Source organism: Lissotriton helveticus, chromosome 2_1 (assembly GCF_964261635.1).
Source record: "Lissotriton helveticus chromosome 2_1, aLisHel1.1, whole genome shotgun sequence".
In the NCBI taxonomy this organism is placed as follows: Eukaryota; Metazoa; Chordata; class Amphibia; order Caudata; family Salamandridae; genus Lissotriton; species Lissotriton helveticus.
In genome coordinates, this window is record NC_136059.1 from 202,442,684 (window position 1) to 202,453,746 (window position 11,063).

At 41.1% G+C, this 11,063-nt stretch overlaps 1 protein-coding gene across 1 annotated transcript; it reads left to right on the forward strand.

Annotated features, from left to right (window-relative positions):
- The first annotated feature begins 1,108 nt into the window (after nucleotides 1-1,108).
- On the forward strand, nucleotides 1,109-10,718 carry LOC144820096 (secreted frizzled-related sequence protein 4-like). The gene is made up of 4 exons (XM_078677743.1): nucleotides 1,109-1,550; nucleotides 4,556-4,631; nucleotides 4,741-4,811; nucleotides 10,705-10,718. Exons 1-4 carry the CDS (start codon nucleotides 1,109-1,111, stop codon nucleotides 10,716-10,718), a joined length of 603 nt encoding a protein of 200 aa, XP_078533869.1.
- The last annotated feature ends 345 nt before the right edge of the window (nucleotides 10,719-11,063 follow it).

Sequence of the window (11,063 nt, forward strand, 5' to 3'; positions counted from 1 at the left end):
ATAAAAAACGCGGCGCGCACTAAGGAATGTGCCAGCCAGGACCCCTTTCAGAATTCTTTTTTTTTCGAATACATAAGAGCTCGGAAGCTCCGCCCCCACTTCGTGGTGACATAGGCCCGAGCCCTAAAAAACAAGTATCTACTGGGCACGAATGATAACCTTTCAATAGTATGCACTTAGGTTGTAGTGAGTGTGCAACATTGCTTTTTTTTTCCAGTTTAACCCCTTCACCCCTGGGCTAATTCCCCCGCGGCGCTGGGGGGAGGGGGAGCGTGCAGCGCCATAGTGCTTGTGACGAGTTCAGCTCGTCACGCTGCACGGTGGCGCTGTGCTCATGACGAGCTGAGCTCGTCATGACCGCAACCATTTCCGTGGAACGCTCAGCACAGCAGGGGAATTCTCCCCGCGTGTAAGCGCCGCACGGGTCATGAAGAGCTCAGCTCGTCATCAGCACAGCGCAACCGTGCCGAGCACGAGAGGGGTTAAGGCTGCAAACATGTTCTTACTCTGTGCGAATGTTATTCATAAGAAAATTATTCCCTTATTGTCCTTGGTTGATCCGTGTCAGCTAGTTTTCAGACACTGACATAAAAAGTGTGTATTTACTTGCAGGGTCTGGGGGAGGGGGGTCGTAGTAGTCGTTGCAGGAGGGTTTTCTCAAAGTTTCATTGTTATTATTTTACCGAGGGGGTTGGGGCAGACGCACTCACACATGCATAAACAACACACACAGCCCCTTGAGACCCTGGCGGGTGAGTAGCCGCACTATATAAGCCTTGATTGTGTGATTGACACAAAAACAAAACACAAACACACAAAAGACACTCGCACACAAACCAATTCAGATATATTTTTAGGCCTCGCCTGAGCCAGCACATGCGTTGATCTGGTGAGACTTTTAGTTAGTGGGCTTCAAAAACCTGACCACACACTTTTTGTGTGGCCTACAGCGTGCGGTTACGCGCAAAGGCGCCATCTGGCTTTCCTCCATCATGGCTCATTAAGCACATCGCTCTTTCACAGCCGCGCTTGCTTTCCGCATGCCCCTGCTTACTGTTTTTGGAACTGAGCAGATATGTAAGGTTTTAGCCGGGTGAGCGTTTCAAAGATGCTGGCAGCATTCGCCACAGTAGTCCTGGGTATCAGGTTTGATCTGGGAGTGCATGCTGCTGCTTGTGAAGCCATTCGGATCCCGATGTGCAGGAACATGCCATGGAACATCACCCGGATGCCCAGCCACCTGCATCACAGCACGCAGGAGAACGCCATCCTGGCTATTGAGCAGTACGAAGAGCTGGTGAACATCAACTGCAGCCCAGTGCTCGGTTTCTTCCTCTGTGCAATGTATTCACCCATCTGGACCCTGGAGTTCCTACACAACCCCATCAAGCCCTGTAAATCCTTGTGCCAGAGGGCAAGGGATGGGTGTGAGCCCCTCATGAAAAGAAACAACCATGTGTGGCCTGAGAGCTTGGCTTGTGATGATCTACCGGTGTATGACCGGAGTGTATGCATATCACTGAAAGCCATAGTGACTGACCTCCCGGAAGGTAAGTGAACGCAAAGAGTGTTCATCAGTAGGTATTATGTATTATAAGGGGCATGTGATGGCGCTCTGTACAGGTGTAATAGTTTTTATACTTAATTACAGTCAGTAGAATAAGAATTGTTTCTGCATAAGTCATTCATATGTATAAGGAGTGTACTTCAAGGAGCTGCACTATTTCAATGCAAAACGAGTTCCATAAAAAAGCACAGTTACTCCTCAAAGTCTAAATACAAACAGATCAAAATGTCTAAAGAACCCAAGGATGTGCCGATTTATTTTTTAGTTGTTTCGGAAATCTCACACAAGTACATTCAAGTGAGGGAGGTTAATATAAAGAGGTAGCCCAAAAATTGACTTTTTCCGATGATAAATTAAGCAATAGCTATTTGAGAATCTCCAACAGGGCCGGACTGACTACCGGGCGTTTTGGAATGCTGCCGAGCTGGGGGCTGATTCACTGCTGTGAGGGCTGAATTTGTTGATGGAGACCTGCGGGTGCTTTGAAATAAATAAAGCAAAACGAATTTTGTTCAACACACGCAGGTCCCCATCAATCAAATCAGCCCCCAGCTCAGCAGCATTCCAAAACGCCCGGTAGCCAGTCCAGCCCTGATCTCCAACATGCATATTTCTGCCACCTGTTCTTCTGATAGAGCGCAGGCTCCCCTGCTCAGTTTACCATACTCACCTGGGCCCATAAACTATATACACTTTAAACAGGTACACCTACACTCAATAAATTTTGAATTTACCATTCAGGATCTATATCATTTGTCTTACCAATCCAAGTCATCGATAGCTAAAGTCCTAAAAGATCAAGGGAGTTAGCAAGAAAACAAGTAGTAAAATAACATTTAGCATTTCATAAATAACCACAAACTTAGGAAAAGTTTAAGTTCTTTTATCTAAGGAAAATCTTTAAATTGTTTGAAACCATGAAATCAATAATTTCTTGTTCTATTTAGAATGAAGACGATTAAAACAACATATGCAATAATATGGAAAGAAAATATCATTAACCCCTCCCATGCTCATGACAAGCTCAGCTCGTAGTAAGCCACAGTTCCCGTGTGCTCATGACGAGCTGAGCTTGTCATGACTGTTAGAACGCTCACACGCGGGGCTAATTCCCCTGCTGTGCGAGCGTTCTACAGAAACGGGTGTGGTCCGTGGCTCATTACGAGCTGAGCTCGTCACGAGCACAGGGGCGCTGTGCTGGGGGTGGGAGGCACGCACAGCGCCCCTGTGCTCGTGATGAGCTCAGCCAAAATGCAGGTGCCAGCAGGAAAGAACAGGTGCAGACCAGAATCAGGACAGGTTATGGACCAAATTGGATCAGGACAGAACTGCCACAGGATAAGACCGGCACCCACAGCTAAAGTGCAACGCCAGCATTACACCCTTCTCTGCAGCTAACAGCCGAACCCTGATTGGGTCATTGAACTCCTCTCCAGAACCCCGATTGGGTTATTGAACCTTCTGACAGAGTGCTCCGCCTGCACCTCTGCTCTCGATCACCTATTGAGTGCGTTGGGTCAGTGACAGGTCAGCTATTCGGACAAGTCGGACAATCTATCTAGCTAAGCCTACCCTAGTTATACTATTTTCCAGGTCAGTGTACCACCCCCAAATGTTGCAAATGTGTGAATCCCACAATTTTATTGGACAAAGGACGAGGAGTAGTCATCACACCATATTGATATGAGGTAACTTGTCAATCATGTATTTAAATGTTCCCTCCAATAAATGTATCTTCCCATGTACTTTTTATTCCGCCCCATAGTGAATGTAACAATAAGACATTTAAACAATTTATTTAATTCATCTTTCTCTGGCAGGGTGAGGAGTTCACTCTTCTCATAGTTTTTTTCAATCCATGTCAGATTTGGCACTGTTTCAATGCCACAGCTTCAGCGGCTTGGGGTTTCTTTCGCACAGGCGCAGTTTCTCCAAGATGGAGTTCAGAGGTACATTTAGGCCCAAATATGATACATGCAAGAATAGAAAAGAAACAGTTTTAGAGACACATAATAAAATGAATGCACTGTATACCACTTCTTTCTACTCTATTCCCATTATGTTATTTAAACTATTGCATTATAGGTTAGGCAGAAGGAACAGCTTTGCAAAGCAGCGATGCAAGCTTCCGGCACGTTAGGACGCAGAACAGCCATCTCAGTTCTAGTGCGCAGAAGCAAAAGTTTCCCACCAAGCGAAATAACACGTCATGTCACGTGAGTGTAACAGACGCATGCGCAGTAGAAAATCCTGCGTAACAGCAGCCATTTTAATGCAAGTGGATTATAGTTAGTAAAAGCACATTGACAAGCTTCCCCTAGATACCTAATATGTCGTGTAATGCAATATTAATATGACGAAACATGTTAGTTAGTACATTAATATTATTTTCGAGAAGGGGTTAAATACAAACAAGTCACTTTACGTGTGCAACCTTGCTCCATCACTTCGGCAGTAAAAAAAAAAGTGTATTTTCCAGCCAAGCATTAGTTCTAAAGTGCAGCGTCAAACTATATACTTGCAAAAATCGTTTTGTGCCACAGCAGGTAAGCTGCACACCTGAATCAAAGTGACATGCTGACTTACTACCACATGAACGTTTATGGTAACAGGGCAGTTGTTTATATTTTGTAACCTGCTTTGCTTGCATCCTATTTCTTAACACACACTAGCTTGTTACACAAGGGCACAAAGAGATAAAGTGACAACCACAGCGGTCAATGCAAGATTTATTGCAGAAACTGCTGAATTCAACCATGCCAGCTTACGGCTCCAGTCTCTGATGGGCCCAATTTTAATGAGATACCATTGCATTTTCAATACACTGTGGGACATATCATTACTGTAATGCACTTAAATTATTCCAATGAAATGAGTACAACTAAATTGTATCAGGGCCGGTTTTGATTGATTTTCATGCACTTTCCCTTTTGATGTCAATTTGCTATACCCCTTTAAATATTGACGAGTTGCAGGTTTGTGTTTTAGATGCGAAGGTTTCGAATTTCACCGACGAACTGATGGTCCTAGAGGGACCCCATGACAGTGACTGCAAGAGCGCAAATCCCGGTAAATCCAAACCACATGCCCGCTCGTGGTAGCGCCATGCGTGTGCTCACACCTGCACATGCTGACCTCAGGAGAAAGTCTGACAGTCTCTTTTCTTTTTCATTCCCTGATCGGTGCAGATGTAAAAAGAAAAAACCTTCGCTAACAACCTACCTGGCAAGAAACTACAATTATGGTAAGTGATCACCTTTTCAGATAATCTCATGTTTCAGCGTTTAAAGGAATGCTTTTTTACCGTTTTTGAAGGTGAGATTTTGGGACTCTCCCTCAAGAATCGTAGGGACAGGAACATTATACCTACTCTGTTGTGGGGTGAGAGAGAATACAGTTCACGAGTTCATGGGCTGCACACAGCTGAGTACTTAACATGTCTCAGGTTCATAAACCGTGAGAGCCAATGAGCCTCTCACTGTTCTGAGATCGATTAGTCATTACTACTTTGTTGGATGTTAGTAGCATAGGTAATTTATTGTGTAATTTGCATACGGGATTCCAAAATCTGGGTAACCTCATGGTGTCAGATTTAAATGCCCGTAGAGATATTACAGCCTTTTATCCTAGTGATGTCGATAGCAATTCAAAACGAGAGCAAAAATGAACGGGCCAGTGAATATCAGATATGTGCAAAGTAAGACTTAACTGCTGCAATGACTAAGGAAACTGTGACAGCGCTAATCTATGCCAGGTGCTAGATACCATGGGGCAGATTTACAAGCCCCTTGCGCCACTTTTGCATAATTTTTAACATGGGAAAAGTGAAGCCAAAGTGGCGCAAGGGGCTCGTAAATCTGCCCCCATATGTTCATGTGCCACATAGTGCATGTATTGCTGAAGCTTTCCAATCCATATTGTTATTGCTTACATTTCCTACTTTGTTTCAATTTTTAATATAACCTAGACATGACCATTCTCTGTACTGCATGAGTGAGTAGATGATCAAAGCTTTTACGTGAAGTAAATCTCCCTGAGGCTTGAACTCCTGGATATAGATAAAATATGTAAGCACCAGAATGATTTGCGCCTCTCCTTCTGCCTACTCCTAACAAGATATCCCAAATTCCTCTTCTGGAAAAGAGGATGGCAGTAGTATCACTTGGTTGACCACACGAGCTGAAAAAACAATTAGGCTGTGATATGAATGCTTGGTTATGTTCAAATGTGTGTACTTAATGATTGCCCATCAAGGGAAAATTAATATATCACGTCAAACTTAAATACATTCATTTTTCTAGCAGAGCTCTCATTAAAACATATATGAGGTAAATCTTGTCGCTGTGGTTTCAATTTTAAATTTCAAATGGAACTTTTGAGGACAAAGCATTTGAGGACAAAGCATCTGTTGACAATAGACTTACCACCTGTGGGTTTTTGGGCACATGCCCATGTTAAATATTTGTAATGCTGTGCTACAGCCAAATGTTATGTAACACAGAAGTTAATAAGGCACTGATTTTTATTTCCTGAACTATACTGAACATTTGGATGCACTGCTGATTGTTGAATAATGTAGAATATAGGGGTGGCCCTCCAAGAGGTGGATTAACTCATACCGGATTTGTAAACATGTCTCCAAGATTGTATGTCATTGTGCTTATCTACAGATGATTGTCCATAGGGCATAAGTGAAGGTGTTTTATTAGAGGCAAATGCATACCTGTCACTCAACCGCTTCACTTACAATTGCAGATCATATTAAGCGTTTAGGATGTGATCCTGTTAAGATGTATAGTGTACAAACTCCTTTTTGGAGAGTATTCCAGGTTTAACAAGCATTTGCACTGCAATAGGTCTTGCATTTACGCAAGTTTAAGCTATTGACATTGCAAATAACAATGCCTTTTATTTTTGTTTTGGTTTTTAAAACATAAATTAAAGGCATTGTTATTTACAATGCCAATAGCATAAACTCGTGTAAATGCAAGACCTATTGCATTGCAAATGCTTGTTTTTAATAGTATTTGCGTCCCTTGGAATCCCTCTTCAAGCCGGCTGCCTGCATTGAGTTAAGCACCACCTGGCAGTCTTCGAGGCATTAACTCCTAACTTTAGGACTCCTAAATGCCTTCTGCGAACACTGAAAGTCTTAAAGTTAGGATTTTTCTCAGTCTAGGAGTAGTAAAGTTCGGACTTCTAACTTTAGGACTCCTAAATGCCTTCTGTGAATACCGAAAGTCTTAAAATTAGGATATTTCTCAGTTTAGGAGTAGTAAAGTTAGGACTCCTAACTTTAGGACTCCTAAACTGAGAAAAATCCTAACTTTAAGACTTTAACGTATTCACAGAAGGCATTTAGGAGTCCTAAAGTTAGGACTCCTAACTTCTCTGAATACCGAAATGAGTAAGTGCCTTCTGTGAATACCAAAATGAGTAAGTGCCTTCTGTGAATACCAAAATGGTAGTAAGTCTGGCAATTAACCTAATGCATTTAGGCGTAGGGGCGAGCGTTGGCTGCTGGGTCAGAGGAGGAACCGGAGCTGCTGAGACAGGAGAGGAGAACCGAAGTAGCGGGTGGAGACACGACTCTGATAAGCGTGGCTCAAATCCACCCGAGTGACTTACCGCACTCACCTATGGTTACCAAATAATAAGTCAGCCGGACCACGGAGAAGAATAAAGAAGCAATTTTATTAGGCCACAAACTCCCATATGAGAGGGCCCCGTCCGACCTCACCCCTAAGAGTGCGCCGAGAGGACTGACCCATCTCATCACAGCAATACATTATAACATGGTGCAGCAGAATAAAACACGCCCATACTGGAAAAATACTGGACCCCAGAGAGGGCGAACAATGGTCTCATACAAGAGGCATCCACACCTGCAGTAGCAACATTTGTTATCTATCCCCAAGGCCACGGAGCCGAGCCTCAGCATCTCCAGCACATGAGAACAGTTTGATAAGGGGTTTTGCTATTAGTTTCGGTCACAGTAAGCCAAGAAACAAAACTGCTGACATATGGAATATTCCTATTCCTACGGGAGGGGGTGAGTAAGTGCGACTCGCACACAGAAAGGAACGCTCCAAAATGGTGGCACACAGGCTAAGCTAAGGAAACTGCAAATAATGTCTTTTTTTTTTTTTTTTTTTTTATCCTCATATTGCGAAATTCTATGTGTATGGAAACTTTGGTTTCTACCTCTGAAACTTTTTTGTACCGTCACTGCCCATTTCCCTCTTGTCATGAGAGTTTTCCCTTTCCGTGTTTAATCAGAGGAGACCCCTTGCCATTACATATTCACAAGTCTGTAATCAAAGGGAGAGGGAGCTAGCCACCTTGGCTACTCTATGAGTATAATACTCATATTCCAGACTGTGCTTTCGCTTTAATCATAGGATAGTGTGTTCTAACCTTCTTTATGAATTTAGGTGTTTCTCCATAATTTCCCAATAATTAAACCTCTTACTGCAATTTCCCCGTCTGTCTAATTTATTTATCTTTATAGCGGAGTTCATCCATTCCCCATGTGATGGGGATGTTGGCCCAATCCACTTGATGCATATTTCCCTCCTTGCTATCACCATTAACACAAAAAGTAGCTTTGTTTTCATTACTGTTAATTTTACTTGTTCCGTTGTGTTACCAATCCCAAAAAGAATAAGAGTTTCACTTACTTTTAGATGTTTTCGGAATATCAAACTTAACGTCTTACCAACTTCTTCCCAGAATGTTCTCAGGGATGGGCAGCTCCAGAACATATGAATATCATCTGCCCTTTCTTCCCCGCACTTAGGGCATTTTTTAATTCCTGCATTCTTAAATTTTGAAAGTTTTTTCGGAGTCCAGTAGGCTCTGTGCAATGTATACAGGTGGTTTCTTTTCAGTCTCACAGATTTTAGTGTTGACCAACATTTCTCTATTGAGTCATCCCATAGGTTTGCTAGTTCTTCTGTATCTAGATCTTTCCCCCACGTTTGTTCTGCTATTTGGTAACTTTCCTCTTCTTCCATTATTAAAGTCCAGTACCATTTTGCTACCTCCTTGTTTATGGGTAAGATTTTTGTCATTTCTTTTTCCAAGGTTTTACTATCTTTATCCTGTGATGGTATTGTTTTTGCCCAACTATTCAGTTGATAAAACTTAAATTTTGACATTGTTCCATTAGTGATTTTATTCATTTCTTCCCAGGATATCAATGTTGACCCATTTAGTAGTTGACCCCAATAGTTAATATTGTTTTGTTTTAAAGGGATGGCCATGACATCTTTCAGACAGTTCGGGGTTCCGGGAGAGTTCCATATCGGAGCCATTGCACTATAGTAGGGAATTTTTAAAATCGTTCTCAATTGTATCCAGAGTTTTGCTGCTTCCTTAAGAACCTTTAATTTAACTTTTTTAAAGTATTTTGGATGTCCAAATTTGAAGAGATAGTGGTCCTCTGCTTCTGTAGTCGCTTGCAAGTATTCCGGATAGTATTGGTGTATTCCTAGAAGGTTCCTTATATTTTTAAATTGGAAAGCCCTACAGTATTCTGTCAAATCCGGACTTGCGATACCTCCTTTCTCTTTCTTTCTCCTTAGCTTCCTCCATGATATTCTGGTTCCCTTGGAGGCCCATATAAAGCTTGCAATCTCTCCCTGTAGTTTTTTCAGTTCATCTTTTTTGAATTGCAATGGAATATTATTAAACAGAAAGGTAAATTTTGGAAGTATATTCATTTTTATGATGTTAGACTTCCCTATAAAACTCAAAGGCAGGCTAGACCATACTTTAAGTAGTTTTCTTACATCTCGGGCTACTCTGTTTAGATTGTTTTGTGGTATTTTATCTATATTTTGATTTATCAAGATGCCCAAGTATCTTATCTCTTTTTTTATGTTTGGACTATGAAAATGGGTATTCCATGTCATTATTTCTGTTTTGGTATGATTTACTGAGTATCCTGAAACTTGACCGAATTGAGAAATGATTTTTTCTATAGCTGGTTTGGATCTCTCATATTCCTCTGTGAATAGAATCAGATCGTCTGCGTAGAGTGATAGTTTTTTCTCCCATCTCTGATATTTAAAGGGAATTATATCTTTACAGTTTCTGAAATTGTTTGCTAGGGGTTCTATATATAAGTTAAAAATCAGCGGAGAGAGAGGACACCCTTGTCTCGTGCCTCTACCAATTTTTATATTATTCGTAAGGTTGCCATTAACCAGGATTCTTGATCTAGGGTTTTTATAAATTTCTCCTATTGCATAAAGGAAGGATTCCCCTAGATTATTTTTAATCATTATTTTGTTTAAGAAAGCCCAGTTCACTCTATCGAATGCCTTAGCAGCATCGACAGTTAATATTGTGAGTGGAATATTTTTTGATGTGGCTATATCTATTGTACTTATGAGTTCATGTGTCAGTTCATGCAATTGTCTTCCTTTTGTGAAACCTTTTTGATCTGAGTGTATAAGTTGGGGTATAAGCTTTCCTAATCTTGTTGACAAACTTTTAGTAAAAATTTTATAATCTGCATTAAGCAGAGATATCGGCCGGTATGATTCACATTTTTTTGGATCCTTTCCTGACTTTAAAATGATTGTTATTGTTGCGTCATTCCAGGTATCTGGCAACATTCCTTTTTGTTTAAGTATCAAATTTACTAATTCTGTTATTTGTGGGACTAGTGTGTCTGTTAGAACCTGGTATAATTCGCTCGGTAGTGCATCAGGGCCTGCGGCTTTCCCTTTTTTCAATGTTTTTATTATATTTTTGACCTCAGTAGGAGTGATTTCCTTATTAAGCTCATTTTTCTCCTCCTCAGATAGTTTTAACATTGGCATGTCTTTTAGGTATTCTTCTATCTGTTCCTCAGATGGGTTTATATCTTCAGCATATAACTCTGAGAAGAAGGACTCGAATTCTTTTCTGATTTCATCTTCTTCTGTAGTCAGACTTGATTGGTCTTGTTTTCCTATGATTTTTATTTTGTTTCTTACTAAGTCGGTCTTTAACTTCCACGCGAGCCATTTCCCACATCCTTCTCCGAATTCATGCTTTGCCATCTTGCTTGCTTCCCATTTAGTTTTTATTCTTTCTTCAAGAATATCACTTAAACAATCTTTATGTTTTTGCCTATCTTTTTGCAGATTTTCTTTCATAACCGGATCCCTTTCTGTTAGTATTTGTGTATCTAGGACGTCTATACCTTTTTCGATATCTAGTAATTCTTGTTTTAATTTCTTTGATCTATATGTTCCTAGACTGAGTAGCTTACCCCTAATTACTGCCTTATACGTATCCCATACTATTTGTTTAGATGTTCCTATTTTGTTATTTTCAAAAAAGGCTTCTGTTTCTTCCCTTAATGCTTGCACTATTACTTGATCTGAAAACATGGCTCTTTCCACCGTGAATCTTTTGTGTGTATGAGTTGTCTTGGTCTGTAATGTTAGCTGTACAGCTGAGTGGTCCGATAGATGGGCTGGAATGTGAATTAAGCTTGTTA